Below are 17,235 nucleotides of genomic sequence, written 5' to 3'. Positions count from 1 at the left end.
TGGCCTTACCTGTAATGAAAGGTAAGATGGATTGCCCGAAGGGGGTGGCTAGACGTTTGAAGTTTTTATTAACATCAGCATGCAAAACAGTGAACTCAAACAGTTGCCTCCAACCCTAAGGGCCAGTGCTGTTGTAGGTTGAAGGTTGTTCTCAATAACAAAAGCCCTTAGGAGGTTACCTAAATCGCGGAAATACCAAGCATGGATGATTTTCCCTTTGACTGCATTTGAGCCTGTGTGCGCTCCTCTCTGCTCGCAAAGCATGACAATCTGAATTTTCCTTTCTGTCCTTCTTCACTGACCTCCACTTTTGTGTTGTGCTTTGAGTTGGCTACTAACTTCAGAGTCTTCCTGTCTTTGCAATCTAGAAAACGAAAAGACCTCAACAATTTGTGTTGGACCTTTACGACTTGCAGAGGCGCAGCCACCATAGGCGTGGGTCCACCGGCTCGAATGTCAGCATTTCTGTTGAGAGCGCCCTGGGCTGCTTCGACTTCCTCGACAGTGAGGAGACCGAGTCTTCCGAAAGCAGGTGGGTGCTGCCCTTACCACTACTGCACCCATTGGTGGGCAGGGAAGCTGCAAACCAGGCAGTGCCTGTTAGCTACGCAAGGGGTGTAGCTGTGCAGCTACTTTGCCTAAACTCGGATACGAGTTGAGAGCAGCAATAGCGTGTGCAGTGTATCACTCCGCTGAAGCGACAGACACGAATGTCAACGCACAGGCTCGTGTTTTAAGAGCAGGCTGCACTTAAGAGGAGGACACTGCTCTTAAAACAGCTTGCTTTAATTGTTAAGTAAACTCTGGGAAACTTGTCAGTCTTCCTGCTTTTTCCACACTGATTTCATATATGGCATTATTTTTTGAGTCAGTCAATTAGAAGTTCCCGAGATAATTAGGGATAATTTGCCATTTTCGGAGGAATGATGGGCGGAACAGTGTTGGTCATAAAACTGTACTCTTTATATTTTCCTATACTATGAACCCTGGTGAGTGCAATAAGAGAAGTGGTTCTTTGATGCGTCGCTTGGAACTAATTTTACAGCTCATTAAACTTTGGTGTTTGAAATGGGCATTCGAAATGGTTCCTTGCCACTGGTGCCACTAAAGTTTAACGCGCTGTAAAACTAGTTCCAAGCGACGCATCAAAAAACCACTTCTCTTATTGCACTCACCAGGGTTCATAGTATAGGAAAATATAAAGATTACAGTTTTATGGCCGACACTGTTCTGCCCATTGTTCCTCCAAAAATGGCAAATTGTCTCTAATTATCTTGGTAACTAATTGACTGACTCAAAAAATAATGCCATATATGAAATCAGTGTGGAAAAAGCAGCAAGACTGACAAGTTTCCCAGAGTTTATATAACAATTAAACGCAAGCTGTTTTAAGAGAAGTGTCCCCCTTAATGTGCAACATCGTCTGCTTTTTCTCGCCTAGTCTGTTTGTCGTTGCTGCAGTAGTTTATAAGCAGGTTAAGTCTGAAAAATCTTGGAAATGACTCGTGTCACATTCGAAATACTCGCAGTGATGCCCTCTTTGTGCCGTGCCGAGGAACAACCGGCTGCTGTGATGAGGGGCAGAGACAACTTCCGTTCCCATTCTTAAGCATGTACTTGAGTATAGCAGTGTTTAAGTGGCTATTCAAAAAGAGAACAGAATACTTGGAAACCCATCCCAATGGCTTGCGTTTATCAGAATGGTCAGTACCAGGAGCAGTGCGCCTCCATTTGTTGAATGCAATAAATTAAGCAAAAACAACATGCTCTCTTCGAGACACCCTACACTGAATTGTTGTTCGATTAGTCCGGCACCATTGTCCAAGTGACCGAGGAAACGTTCTCTCTCTTCCGCATCATCAGTCCGGCAAGGCAGAGCCCGTACAAGATCCGGGAGACCAAGAATGGCGGGACGGCGGACTCGGGCGTCGCGCTGCTCAAGGACCGCAAGAGTCCGATCAGCGCCAGTTCCACACCCAGCCCGGTCACGGTCACCACCGACTCGGACCACCTGGACTGCGCCATCGCTGTGCACTGCCGCTACTGCATTCGTCTGGTCGAGGTAACTGGCTTTCCGTGTGTGCCCGCTCTGTCTTGGAGGGTATGACTGCAGTGTACGTGTAAAGCTATTGCATCTTAGTCAGTCACCGTCCTCATATTGCGTGGTCGCTGGGTCCTCAAGGAAATTAGCGGCATTTTTTTTTTCCAATCTGTGAAATTATGCACTGTTCGGAGTGTGGCAAGCTCGGCTAGTTTGGTATGGATTCATGGTGATAACAGTGCGAAACTACTATGGAAAATTGGCTGGCGATTACGACACTCCCTAATGCGATACCGTATACACTCGTGTAAGGGCCGCACTTTTTTTCCGCGATTTTGATGGGGTGCGGCCCTTACACGGAAGTGTGAAATTTTTGTTCAATTTTCGATCCACGCATGCAAAAACCTATTTAATCATGCCATATATACATAACCATGGAATATCTGGCGTCTAGCTGCGGACATCCTCGCTAGATGTCTTCATCGGTGTCGCTGCTCGGGCTCGTCTCGTCGCCGCTGCTCGCGTCATCCGCACGTTCATGGATCAAATCGTCCTCAGTGCCGTCCATGGCATTGGAAATACCGGTCACCTTAAAACTCTTTACAATAATGTCTGCGGACACCGCACGCCACGCGTTTAAAATCCAAGAGCAGACCAGCTGAAGCGACGCCCGCTTCAGTCGTCCGGTCGGCGTTTTCTCGTGGTGGCCCGCTGCCATCCATTCAGAGTACAGGCGTCTGAATTCTGCTTTAAACGGCCTATTAATAGACACATCCAGTGGTTGCAGCATGCTTGTTAAACCACCGGGGATGACCGCCAGATGCGTACGACCTTCTGCAAGACGAGCCTTCACGCGCTCTGTAAGGTGGCCACGAAAGCTGTCCAATACGAGCAGTGCCTTGCGTCGCAGCAGGCCTCCCGGCCGGTTAGCCCACACCGTTTTCAGCCAGTCCACCATTAGTTCATCGGACATCCAGCCGTTTTCCTGCACTCTGACGATGATTCCATTTGGGAAGCTCTCCTTGGGTAGCGTCTTTCGCTTAAACACTACGTACGGGGGGAGCTTTCTTCCGTCCGCTGTGACTGACAGCATAACGGTGCAACGCTGACGCTCGGCACCGGTCGTGCGCACAAGGACGCTCTTCGCGCCAGTTTGGTTGACCGTCGTGTTCTCAGGAGAATCGAACCAAACAGGCGTTTGGTCCGCGTTTCCTATCTGGGATAGGTGGTACTCGTGCTCCGCTCGCAGCGCGTTAACAAAGCGGTGAAACTTGATCACTTTGTCATCGTACTCGCGTGGAAGTCTTTGGCAGAGTGTTGTCCGGCGGCGGATGCTGAGTTGTTGTCGCTTCATAAATCTCCGAAGCCATCCCTCGCTTGCCTTGAAATCCGTAGGTGAAATGTTCATGTGGCGTGCGATTGCAAGGGCCTTGACGCGGAGCATCTCGGTTGACAACGCGTAGCCGTCTTTCCTGATGTCCGTGACATATTTCATCAGCTCCTTCTCGAGTGCTGGAAATTTGCAAGGCTTGCCGCGGAATGCTTTCCTAGTCTTGTTTGTTGCGGCCAGCTCTTCCTTTTGGTCACACCACCGGCGCACGCACTTGTCGTCGACGTTGAACTTCCGGCCGGCTGCACGTTTTCCATTCTGTTCGGCGTATGCGACAACTTGAAGTTTGAACGCAGCATCGTACGCGGTTAAGCGTTTTTTCTTTTCCATCACAAGCGGTTGTGCTAGGCAGTCGTCAAAATCAGCGGTGGCACAAAGGATCAATGGCGCCGGCGAGAAAAGTGACAAGATCTCCCAGATAGAGTTGCGCGCCCGAGGCTCAGAGAGAGCGCCGCGTGACGAAGCCGCAGGACAGCTATTGCCATCTGGTGGCGCCCGCGAAATTCGCCGCGCGCCGTACGCGAGACGCGACGACGCTGCCGATTGCTGGCGAGATTTTTTTTTTTTCAAAATTTGGCCTGCCAAGTTGGGGGGAGCGGCCCTTACACGAGCGCGGCCCTTAGTCGAGCGTATACGGTATTTGGGCACAGCAGCGGTGCGCTGAGGCAGCAGTCATTCGTGGGTTCTCTCGACTGCAGCTATGGTGAGCCTCTGCGTCGGCAGCACGAAGTGTGTCTCAGGAAGGGACGGCGAACTGCATCGTAAACGAACGTACATCGCAGTCACGCGCACGCCCCCCTCACGTTTTCACCAAGCGTTGCGCCGTCAAGCGCCTCCTGGGGGCACAGCATACTGCCTTCTCCTATCCACCACCGAACAATTTCAGAGAGCACCGGCTCGCGCCACCACGGCGAACTGCCCTCCACTCCCAATTTCGCGACACTATCCTCCTTTGCTTTCTTTCATCATTCGCTTTTTCTTTCACTCGTCAGTCTTGCCATCGTTCACTCGGTTACGCCGACAACGTGGCTCAGCCCAGAGACGGCCGGCAAAGGGCTGCACCCTAAAAACATAGCAGGAAACAGACAGCACTTGTCTGTTTCCTCAGCACTTGTATGTTTTTCATATAGTTTTGCACAGTTACCACCATGGATCTATTTGGAGGTTGCAAAAAATGCTTTCTCAACTGTACGTTTGCCAGGTTTTCTAAAAGGTAATTAATGTAGTAAATAAGTGTAAAGCAGTTTCTGCTCTACATTTGTGTCGGCAATGCTTTCAAAATTATCTACAGGTTGGTATGGCCTGCCTATCTGGGAGTAATTGGGAGCAAGCAGTAGGTTTAGAAGCAATACTGCATGCGTCAGGTAGTCTAAGGAGCATGGCAGTACAAGAAACAGGAATGCCTGCGACTGGAATGCCGTCTTTCAAGTGAGCCAAGCATGCCCCTGGTGCATGTGCATTAATTGTGCCCATCACTGGTGTGCAGAGCCTGGGCACCTTTGGGCCCCTGCGGTGCCGCGAGCGAGCGTCCATAGAGAAGCTGCAGCACCAGGCCCGTCTCCTGTACAAGCTGTTCCGTGTGGCCAGTCGGTTCCTCGAGGACAGGACCAGGATTCTCTATGGTGAGGCAAGGGGCCAGGCGTTGATTGCCTCGTGCCCACTTTCGCAATATGTCACCCAGCTCTCCACCACGCATTTGGCACGTTTCAGCGTGAAAACTTTGAGCTCTAAATTCCGGTGTAATATTAAGCCCATGTTTCTGTTTGAAACTGTCAGCCGAATAGTGGGAAGAAAGAGTATTGGGGTGAATAATGTGACCGTTTGATTCGTGCAAGACCTGTTCCTGTTTTTAACCCTTTGAGGGTCGAATTTTTTTGAAAAAAACTTTCCCTGGTGGTCAAATTAGTTTATTGCGGATTTGGAATGTACAAAATGTCTGAAGTCAGGATTAAATGGTAAAAAATTATCAGGAACAGTATTTTGGGGTCAGCATCACTTAGAACTGAAAAATGTTCAGAGTGTGGTATTCCTTGAAACACGGGTCTACGCACAGTGCCTTATCACAGTCTGCATGCATAAAGCGCATGTCCGAAAATGAGCTGTCTTCTTCCGAAGAAAGACTGTCTTCCGATTCAGACTCAATGAAAGGAGCAAACTCAGAGTCAGAAGAGACATCGCGGTCGGTGTCATCAGAGCGGGCAGTTCGTTGGGCCATATCGCCGCTTTACCGTGCATCTGAAGAACTCGAAGATAACCAAGTAAACGAGGAGAGCGAGAATAACTCATGCGCGCCGGTGATAAACAAGCTAATAGCAGCACCATTATAGATAGAAATCAACTTCCGCCGCCCCCGCAACGGAGTCTCTGATTAGGTTACTTCAGTTCCAAGCAAGGAGGGCAAGAATACCTAGTGAGCGTGGGTAATAAACAAGATAAGAGCAGCGCCAATATAGATCGAAATCAACTTCTGCCGCCCCTGATAGCGAGCGCCGATCAAGTTTCGCGCGATCAAGTTTCGCGCGCCTCCGATGCGATCACGTGGCGAAACTGAAACCACGAAACGCGTTGACACGTACAGACGCCGTAACGCGCCCAAGCCAGAGAGTTCTGTTTTTCACCGCAAGAAGGTAACACAATCAAATTTTAAACACTTCTTGTAAGTCCCAGGAGGAGGCAGCACCTCCCAGGGAGCATGCATCGTTAATATGGCGCGAAATCTCAAACGGATGCTCGAAATCGTACCCGTACGGCAAAGACCCTCAAAGGGTTAATGGTCCTCGATAGCAAGCTTAAGCAAAGCATAAGTATAAACAGGCAAGCCTTTCACCTGTTACCTGAACATGTAATAAGCTCCATTAAAGGCCAACTGCACTCAAAATTTCGGCCTCTTGAAAACCCTATTTTCGTATAGTCTGCTTAAAAAGAAAGCAAAATTCAAAATACAACAGCTGAAATACGCGCGTGGACGCCGCAAGCGGTCAGCAGAAATCGGCGATTTTGAAACCGAAATCGAGGAGAGCGCGACCATTGCAGTGACGTTGCAGCCGTCCAGTGAGCGGCCGGGCGGTCACCAGCTTGGGAGAAAGTCTGCGCGCAAGCTCTACGCGCGCACGGGGCAGCACATGGGTGAAGCATGCGCAGCAGAGCTCGACCGGTTCTCGAGCTGCGTGGCTGGCCAGAGGAAGAAGCCCTCGTCGGCTGGAACGTCACAGGCGTGTCATGGCTGTTTATGCAATCCGTGCTCTGCGGCGGAGCTTTTTTAAATGCTTCTGACTGACTAACGAGGCATTTCACAGGGGTACCACTCGTGTCCCAGCTGATTTAATGACACGTACTACACATCAAAAATAAATTTGAGTGCAGTTGGCCTTAAGGGGGACACTGGTCTTGAGGACATTTTTGCGGTTTTTTAACCTATGTGCTTCAGATTTACACATTAAGTGCATTTTAAGATCCTGAGCTAAAATATGCAGTCAGGTTTTGTCTGTGTGGTGTAAGTTCAGAGTTGGGCAACATGGTATGCCATTCTGTTTTGCGCAATTTTTTTCGTTATCTCCCTATGAAATACTCACTTCACTGCGTTGTAATCACCCCCATCTGGCGTAGCAAGCACTGCCGCTAGCAGAGCTGACCTCTCCAGCCCACATTAAAGAGTTCTCTCTCTCTATACAGTGTAGCCCACTTATAACGAACCCGGTTTTAACGAAATAGTGGCTATAACGAACAAATCTTTGTTTCCCGTCACCATTGGTATAGATAGATTTTCTGTCCAGATATAGCGAAAAGCGGATATAACGAAGTGATTTCGGTTTCCCGTTGTGTTCGTTATAAGCGGGCTAGACTGTATATACTTTTTATGCCTTTGTTCTTTGTAGGACCAAGAAGTGCAACTATACCACAGCAATAATTCTAACATTGTTTCTGCAATTGCTGTAAACTTGTTAAATGTCAGCTCATCAATTACCAATGTTTTGTAAAACAAACTGCATAAAATTTTATGCTACCAAAAAGAACTTTCATATTTTTGTAGCTTTATTACACTGTTCAGTTCATAAGCTCCCAAATGCAGCACAAACAATACAAATACGACCAGTACATTTCCAGATATTGTAGCTGACAGTTGACCGCGTGGGAAAAAAATTGGTCCTGAGAAAACAAGGCACAAAGTTTGGAAACACAGGTGAAAAAGGAAACTTCAAATGGTGACAGCTTTGTATATGCTTATGGTACAGCTATAATATTTTGCAGTAATATTCTTTGGGACCTGTAGACTGCAAATAAAATTAATAGACAAAATAATTTCTTGGTAAATTTTTTTGGTCCTCCAACACCAGTGTACCCCCTTAAACCACATCTAATTTGTACGGCTTGGTCACTTTAGGGTGAGAGTTGGGATGAGGTGCACACTTGTCAGACTTAAACTTGTGACGGAGCCGTGCCGAGTCTCTTGGGAGCTGCTCTCAATTTTTCACCCCCGCGCAGGATCTCAACTGGTGGAAGAGGACGACATTGGCCACCTGTGGTGTCAGATGGGCACCGGCGATGGCCTCGTCACCACCCTGTCCAGGCTGCGGGAACCTCTGACCCGGCTTGTGAGGTCGCGGCTGAGCAACGTGCAGGTTTCGGAAAGAGGCAAGCTTCTCTCCTCTGCTTCCTTGCACCTGCTTGTGCTGCTGTTGTAAGCATTTTTATTCACCACAGGAGGGCACTAGGCTTGCAAGGGGTAGTGCCCCTAGCAAAAATTCCAATAGAAATTTGTATAGGTCCTATAGGTCAGGCTATTGGTTCTATTTGAGTGTGTTACGAATCGGCCAGCGCCGCCGTACTGTCCCGCATCACTCCTCGGCTGTGCAGCGAAGCCACTCGTGCGCCTTTGAAAACACGCGCCACCATGTCGGCAACAAGTTGCGACAAGCCGCGTCAGACGCTTTGCTCTCGGCGCATTTCAAAACTTCGGCGGCTGCCTGCGAGGCTCGTCTCCACGCTCTTCAAGGACACAGAGGCCCCGTCGATCGCAACGGAGTCCTCCTCTCTCCCCTCTCTCGGACTCAACGTGCCTGAGGCTATGAACGGCTTACGAACTCTGGAAAGAGTGTTGTGTGTGTCTGTGACGTTCTTGGCGTGTTCCCGCTTGTTGCGTTTGACCGTTATCGCTTTTGGGTATAAATAGAGCTGCCCAAGCATTGTAAACCATTCCTGTTAGAGCAGCGAATCGATGTTGTCGCTCTGCTCGAGTCCTGTATTGTAACCTCGCCCGTCGGGGCATTGTTCTTTGGCTTCGGCTCACCTCTCGCTATGAAGTAAACAGTTACGTTAGCCTACGGCTTCTGGACTTCTTCACGGCTGCAACAGCGGCTGGCCGCTCGCATCATACATGCTACCACTCTCATGTCGGAGGCCACGGAGCTCGGATCGGGTGCCCCCGCCCGGTCGCAACAAGTGTCTATAGGACCGATATAAAATATATTGGTCCGATAGAGTGACATGTACATGTCCAATATGACCAATGACCAATAACTATTGGTTGTATCAGCCTAATAGACCAATAGGGGATATCTATTGGGCAAATACATTTGTCCGCTGCTATTGGTTTACAGGCACTAATAAAAAGTAGAGTTGTTTGCTTTTTTAGCACAACTGAAAGTTCTGTTGTCAATAAGGGTTGATTTGAAGCTTCATTTACAGTTGTAGGCCCAATATCTGCACACTTCTACTAGGGCTTATTCAAAAGTCAATCGTTTTCGAAAATTTATGTGTGTAGATAGGGTGGAGATGGACGTTTGGAGCTCTTCAGTACTGAGCACTGTGAAACAAGTATTAAGCTCTTTTGAAGAGGTTATCTGCTCTGTAGTAGACCTTTGTAGCCAAGAGCTGTTTGTGAATATAGCAAATGTAAAAAGCAGGGAATTTAACCTTGAGGCATAATCTCCGTTTCATGCGGGTAAATTAGGGCAAGCATATTTAGTAAATATAGGGTAAGGAAATGGAAATAATCAAAATCAAAGCACCACAGTGACATGTCCAAACAGAATGCTGAGCTTGAAGATTGCTCTGCTTTACATTCATTTCAAGCGATCCAAACCTTGAAACATATGCAGGAACATGGAAACTGCTTAGTGTATTGCTGAGGTAATACGACTCTGCACGTTTAACTTGCAGCATGGTATCCCCAGCAAAAATTACCAATAAACAAAACCAATAGCCTATTGGGTTATTGACACCAATAGTTATTGGTGTATCAGTCTATACGTGTATTGGTATATTGGTGTAGTCCTATAGGTGTATTGGTATGTATAGGTGTATTGGTAGGTTAGCCTTGGCCTATAGGTGTATTGGTATCATGAGCCATTGGAACACCAATTACAATATGGCCAAATGGATGCCAAGGCCTTTAGTTGATTCCATTTATTTGGCCACATTACACTTGCTTCAGCAACCTGTGAACCAGTAGCAATGGACAACGTATTTGACCAATAGATATCCCCTATTGGTCTATTAGGCCGATGCAACAATAGCTATTGGTCTATTAGACTAATACAACCAATGCATGTGACTCTATAAGACCAATAGATTTTGTATTGGTCCTATAGATACTATATTGGTTGTATAGAACCAATAGCGTGGTGTATAACCCGCCGCGGTGGCTCAGTGGCTAAGGCGTTGCGCTGCTGAGCACGAGGTCGCGGGTTCGATTCCCGGCCGCGGCGGCCGCTTTTCTGATGGAGGCGAAAAGCAAAAACGCCCGTGTGTACGAGATTTCGGCGCACGATAAAGATCCCCAGGTGGTCAAAACTAATCCGGAGCCCTCCACTGCGGCGTGCCTCATCGCCTGCGTTGCGTCGGCGCGTTAAACCCTACAATCAATCAATCAACCAATAGCGTGGTGTATAGCACCAATACATTATTTCTGTTGGACCAATACAAATTTCTATTGAAATTTTTGCTAGGTATGTGTCTGTGGTTGGTGGCATTATCAGCATTTTTATTTGCTACAGTTTTGACTGCCTAGTCCAGTTGGCTGTGGTCACTCTGGCCTGGCAAATTATTTACTCTATCATTTTGAGTATGAGCAGAGAAAGCTTTGAGGAATGCAGGTTCAAAGAGGGATTAAGGCTGTGTAAACCCTAAAAACGATTTAAGTGTCGTTGTAGCAGTGTGTTCACCTTTTTATGTCGCCGTGGTAAGATGCCTTACTGGTCCCTTTCGACCTCTCCCTGTTGCAGTGGTGACCATGGTGCTGCAAAAGATGCTGGACGTGACACGGCTGGAACCAGACATGATGGTAACCGTGCTGCAGTTCCAGTCGTACTTTGCCCAGCTGGGCAGCACGCTCTTCATGGACCACATCGACCAGCTAGAGGCAGAGCGTGAGTTGAAGAGCTCCATGTTATTACTTACATGGGGAGTTTGGTGAATCTTTGTGGTGGCCATCAGGAAGCACTGTGTCCTTTTTGATGCAGTAATTGAAGCCATACAGTGTGAGCCGGTTTGGTCGTGAAATGTGAAGCTTCGTTTGAAATCTTATGTGCCCAACTTCTTTTTTTTTTCTCTCTCTCTCTCTCCTTTTGCTTAAATCATAACTGCAGTGCAAGAAAAGACATTGGCAGTGCTGTATATGTCCCCTTTCGTATTCTTGCGCGTCTCTTCTGCTCTGTGGTTGTGACCATGCTGAACCAATGCTAGCCCAAACTTAAACCGTACTTTACTGATATCGTTGGAATGTCAGTGTGATGAGGTGCTGCTTGCTCATGCATGGCACCCAGGGTAAACAGCCCACTCTGAGCTCTCAACAAGAAAGCGGGAACAATTTTTAATAAATGTCACGTTCCACTCCTTGCTTTGTTCGTCATATGCGTGTTTTAGTCTGGCCGTCTTTTTGAAGTTGGGTCATTCACCTCTACCCTCTGCAGTGAAGGTGCTTGACTCGTTGTCTTCGAGGGAGCTGCCCATCGTGAAGAGGACGCTGTCGGCACTGAAGAACGTCCTGCCTACCAGGGAGCTGCTGTTTGCAATCTCCCAAATTCTGGTCTGCGGAGATCGGCAGCTTTCCAATCTGGCTGGTAGGCACAACTTTCAACATTGTTCTGAACTTGCAGCAAATTTGAGTCTTGCCAAGTGACCTCCTCCATTATTTTTAGCACATGACAGCCGCAGCGGCTGCTTTTCTGATGGAGGCGAAAAGCAAGAATGCCCGCGTGTTCGCGATTTTGGCCCACGTTAAAGATCCCCGGGTGGTCAAACTTAATCCGGAGCCCTCCACTGCGGTGTGCCTCATAGCCTGCGTAGCGTCGGCGTGTTAAACCCAACAATCAATCAATCAATCAGCACAACACTCTACATGTGCATTGAGTGTGTTTATAATAAACTTAGAAGGGATTGGTATTGAAGGTGCTTAGTTGCGGGGTCTGAAAACGTCTTCCTGAAATTAAAAGCACATTCAGTTAATTTATAAGGCAGTACTTAACACTTCACGGTTACAATTTTAATACATGTAGTAATTGTGACGAGGGCTCATTCACAACTCTGTGATGCCACCTTAGAATTAGCCGAGGGGCCACTTGGTGGAATATTAGAACCAGTTGTTTTAAATGCAGAGCATTTCTTTAACTCACATGTAGCGTCCGCCGTGCGTCCGCAACAGCTCAGCGCGCAGGCGCGCCCTCTCCCCCACTCCTCCTCTCCCGCATCACGCTACCCTCCTCGCTCTCAACAACAGGTCCGCACCCCTCCCCTTACACTATATAAAAAAACAATACTTATCGGCGCCTGGTTTCGATCCCACGACACTGCGGCCGGAACGCAATGTACAGTGGGGTCCACTGTTAAAGGGAAACGGCGAGCGCGTGGCCACTGCGCTCCGCGAAGCGCCGGCGCCGAGAAGTGGCGAGAATCGTAGACAGCCGGCACATGCGCACTGGCCGCATGAGGCGGGAGAACCCGCTGTGTCGTCTGCTACGGCGCTTCGCCCCGCTGTTCACATCCTTCGAGTGCGAAATCCCTCAGCTTGAGCGACGCAGCGGAGCGCCGTAGCAGACGACAGAGCGGCTTCTGCCGCCTCGTGCGGTCAGTGCGCATGTGCCGGCTGTCTACGATTCTCGCCACTTCTCGGCGCCGGCGCTTCGTGGAGCGCAGTGGCCACGCGCTCGCCGTTTCCCTTTAACAGTGGACCCCACTGTACATGGTGTTCTACCCACTGCGCTACAAAGCCGACACAGAATGGGAGGCTACGAACGCGCCTTATATCCTTGACTCATTCAAACTACGTCAAGAAGCTGCTGATACAACGCATTCACTACCTGTGGGCGGAACGCGAGGTACATGGTGCTCTCCCCACTGCGCCACAAAACCGACACAGAATGGGAGGCTATGAACGCGCCTTATATCCTTGACTCATTCAAACTACGTCAAGAAGCTGCTGATACAACGCATTCACTACCTGTGGGCGGAACGCGAGGTACATGGTGCTCTCCCCACTGCGCCACAAAACCGACACAGAATGGGAGCCTACGAACGCGCCTTATATCCTTGACTCATTCAAACTACGTCAAGAAGCTGCTGATACAACGCATTCACTACCTGTGGGCGGAACGCGAGGTACATGGTGCTCTTCCCACTGCGCCACAAAACCGACACAGAATGGGAGGCTACGAACGCGCCTTATATCCTTGACTCATTCAAACTACGTCAAGAAGCTGCTGATACAACGCATTCACTACCTGTGGGCGGAACGCGAGGTACATGGTGCTCTCCCCACTGCGCCACAAAGCCGACACAGAATGGGAGGCTACGAACGCGCCTTATATCCTTGACTCATTCAAACTACGTCAAGAAGCTGCTGATACAACGCATTCACTACCTGTGGGCGGAACGTGAGGTACATGGTGCTCTCCCCACTGCGCCACAAAGCCGACACAGAATGGGAGGCTACGAACGCGCCTTATATCCTTGACTCATTCAAACTACGTCAAGAAGCTGCTGATACAACGCATTCACTACCTGTGGGCGGAACGCGAGGTACATGGTGCTCTCCCCACTGCGCCACAAAACCGACACAGAATGGGAGGCTACGAACGCGCCTTATATCCTTGACTCATTCAAACTATGTCAAGAAGCTGCTGATACAACGCATTCACTACCTGTGGGCGGAACGCGAGGTACATGGTGCTCTCCCCACTGCGCCACAAAACCGACACAGAATGGGAGGCTACGAACGCGCCTTATATCCTTGACTCATTCAAACTACGTCAAGAAGCTGCTGATACAACGCATTCACTACCTGTGGGCGAAACGCGAGGTACATGGTGCTCTCCCCACTGCGCCACAAAACCGACACAGAATGGGAGGCTACGAACGCGCCTTATATCCTTGACTCATTCAAACTACGTCAAGAAGCTGCTGATACAACGCATTCACTACCTGTGGGCGGAACGCGAGGTACATGGTGCTCTCCCCACTGCGCCACAAAACCGACACAGAATGGGAGGCTACGAACGCGCCTTATATCCTTGACTCATTCAAACTACGTCAAGAAGCTGCTGATACAACGCATTCACTACCTGTGGGCGGAACGCGAGGTACATGGTGCTCTCCCCACTGCGCCACAATACCGACACAGAATGGGAGGCTACGAACGCGCCTTATATCCTTGACTCATTCAAACTACGTCAAGAAGCTGCTGATACAACGCATTCACTACCTGTGGGCGGAACGCGAGGTACATGGTGCTCTCCCCACTGCGCCACAAAACCGACACAGAATGGGAGGCTACGAACGCGCCTTATATCCTTGACTCATTCAAACTACGTCAAGAAGCTGCTGATACAACGCATTCACTACCTGTGGGCGGAACGCGAGGTACATGGTGCTCTCCCCACTGCGCCACAAAACCGACACAGAATGGGAGGCTACGAACGCGCCTTATATCCTTGACTCATTCAAACTACGTCAAGAAGCTGCTGATACAACGCATTCACTACCTGTGGGCGGAACGCGAGGTACATGGTGCTCTCCCCACTGCGCCACAAAACCGACACAGAATGGGAGGCTACGAACGCGCCTTATATCCTTGACTCATTCAAACTACGTCAAGAAGCTGCTGATACAACGCATTCACTACCTGTGGGCGGAACGCGAGGTACATGGTGCTCTCCCCACTGCGCTACAAAACCGACACAGAATGGGAGGCTACGAACGCGCCTTATATCCTTGACTCATTCAAACTACGTCAAGAAGCTGCTGATACAACGCATTCACTACCTGTGGGCGGAACGCGAGGTACATGGTGCTCTCCCCACTGCGCCACAAAACCGACACAGAATGGGAGGCTACGAACGCGCCTTATATCCTTGACTCATTCAAACTACGTCAAGAAGCTGCTGATACAACGCATTCACTACCTGTGGGCGGAACGCGAGGTACATGGTGCTCTCCCCACTGCGCCACAATACCGACACAGAATGGGAGGCTACGAACGCGCCTTATATCCTTGACTCATTCAAACTACGTCAAGAAGCTGCTGATACAACGCATTCACTACCTGTGGGTGGAACGCGAGGTACATGGTGCTCTCCCCACTGCGCCACAAAACCGATACAGAATGGGAGGCTACGAACGCGCCTTATATCCTTGACTCATTCAAACTACGTCAAGAAGCTGCTGATACAACGCATTCACTACCTGTGGGCGGAACGCGAGGTACATGGTGCTCTCCCCACTGCGCCACAAAACCGACACAGAATGGGAGGCTACGAACGCGCCTTATATCCTTGACTCATTCAAACTACGTCAAGAAGCTGCTGATACAACGCATTCACTACCACCAACTCCCCAAACACTAAACGTTAACGCAATACACCCACCCCCTATGCGACACATTTACTCGAGTCCCCCTCGCGGGGAGATGGTCCCTTTTTTTTACGCAGGAAAAGTGGATGTAGAGAGTTTTGTCGCTCATCAATAGTACCCTGGTCTGTAAGCCCCCAGCCATCGTGATTATTAAAGGTCACAGTTTTGTAATGCAATGCTTGCGTAAAGCTTTGCAGCTGTCATGACTCTAGGCCCTCACTTAAACTGTAGCTCTCTTTTGTCACCACGGATATAAGCTATAAATAACTCATCTGGAACTCACCTGGAAAGCACGCGCAAGGATGCAGTGGATTGATCGTGGCAGATTCTTCAACGAAGACATGTTTAGCTAACAAAAGACAGGAATTTTTTCGAGGCTGCCCGTGGCTGCTCATACACATTTTGAGGCAGTACTGGCTGCACATGCTTTGCCTTACAACAGTGTGCATGGGAAGAGTTCCTTGTACAAAAGGAAAGTTTATGTTGTGGGTAACTGCTAGCCAAAAATGTTCTTCATCTTGATTTAGGCAGCAATTTTAAGGGTAGTTTGCTGATGCATTTTCAGAACTGTAATTCAAAATAGGTATGGCCTTGGGAGAACTCGGCAAGCGCTCCCAAATAATGAAAAGTAAGCTACCTCTGTCACTTAAAAGAAAAGTATACAACCAATGCAAGCTGCTTGTGATGGCAACATATTGAGCTGAAACTTGGCGCCTTACTAAACAAATGGAAAGCAAACTGGTCAGCTCGACGGGCCATGGAACTAATAATGTTAGGAATTACACTCAAGGACAAGAAACAAGCTACCTGGACCAGAGAACAAACTAGAGTAGATTATATCATAGTTTAAATAAAGAAAAAGAAATGGACTTGGGCTGGCCACATAGTGAGACGAACCCACAAGCGGTGGACAATTGTGATAACAGAGTGGATACCAGAGATACGACTAGAAAGAGAAGGCCATTAAATGGATGGAAGGACCAAATAAGACAAGTTAGAGGCAAGGAATGGACTTGGGCAGTGCAGGACAGAATTGGGTGGAAATCAGTGGGAGAGGCCTTCGTCCTGCAGCGGACCTAAGTAGGCTGCTGCTGCTGCTGATGATGGTTATGATTTTGCAGTGGCATGGCTGACACGTGAATATGCACTCAAAAATGCACACTGAAACATGCGCAAATACAACCCACTTCACTTTAATGCACAAATTTTTATCCCGTTTTCACCGGCTTGATGCGTGAGGCTGTCTTGCAGGCTGGCTTCCGTCAATAGTCTGTTTTTTTTTTTTTTTTTTTTTTGCAGATTTGTACAAATATACCAGTGCCATATTGCTAACTGTTTTCTTGCTCACCTAAAGCTTTCATGGCATTTCGTTATGTATTGACTTTTAGTCTTATTGCACATTGACTCGCCTAATTTATGCAGACGACGTTGCGCCAGTATGAAAATAAATTAGTGCAGCCTTAATTCTAGAGCTCACTTATCAAGCTTAAGCTTTACAAAGCTTAGCACATGCACTTTTTTTTTTGTACACCTTGGTGTACCACCTTCAATGGCTATATGTCCATAGATATATTGATAAATTTTAAGCCTTCAGGTTGTTGGTGCAGTAGTATGTACATATTTTGAATTGCCTGTGCTCACACGTCATTGCCTTTTCACTCTGCAGAACAATATCTGAAGACGGCAGTAAAGGTCACCTCCAAAGCCCAGGTAATCTATATTTTTTATCATCTTCATGGGGCCTCTTGAAATGATATGGACAAAAGTAAGAACGATGCATGTGCCGCAGTGCTCAATTCTCAAAGATGCATGTTGTTTTGCACTGTTCTGCAAAGTCGTTCATCTGGAGTTGAATGTTGTCCTTTAACGAAGTAACGGATGTAACGGTGTTGCAGTAATTCTCACAGTGGACATTGGGAGTGTTGTGCTGCCCACTAAAGCTGCTCGCTTGAAGCGCTCC

The 17,235-nt window shown here is 48.5% G+C and overlaps 1 protein-coding gene across 6 annotated transcripts in view; it reads left to right on the top strand.

Moving 5' to 3' along the window:
• LOC144162989 (rho family-interacting cell polarization regulator 2-like) overlaps positions 1-17,235 on the top strand; it is a 129,244-nt gene that overhangs the window by 107,517 nt on the left and 4,492 nt on the right. For all 6 annotated transcript variants that reach the window (XM_077693755.1, XM_077693753.1, XM_077693754.1 and 3 more), the window contains 7 exons: positions 417-532; positions 1,864-2,062; positions 4,918-5,053; positions 7,914-8,063; positions 10,655-10,798; positions 11,342-11,491; positions 16,942-16,985. In XM_077693755.1, the coding sequence (XP_077549881.1) occupies positions 417-532; positions 1,864-2,062; positions 4,918-5,053; positions 7,914-8,063; positions 10,655-10,798; positions 11,342-11,491; positions 16,942-16,985 (939 nt within the window). The remainder of the gene's footprint in view (positions 1-416; positions 533-1,863; positions 2,063-4,917; positions 5,054-7,913; positions 8,064-10,654; positions 10,799-11,341; positions 11,492-16,941; positions 16,986-17,235) is intronic.

The sequence above is a fragment of the Haemaphysalis longicornis genome, unplaced genomic scaffold, assembly GCF_048455015.1.
Source record: "Haemaphysalis longicornis isolate Haplotype H1 unplaced genomic scaffold, Haemaphysalis longicornis Haplotype H1 scaffold_12, whole genome shotgun sequence".
In the NCBI taxonomy this organism is placed as follows: domain Eukaryota; kingdom Metazoa; phylum Arthropoda; class Arachnida; order Ixodida; family Ixodidae; genus Haemaphysalis; species Haemaphysalis longicornis.
Note: the sequence above shows the minus strand (reverse complement) of the source record. Positions and strands in the feature narration are given on the sequence as shown.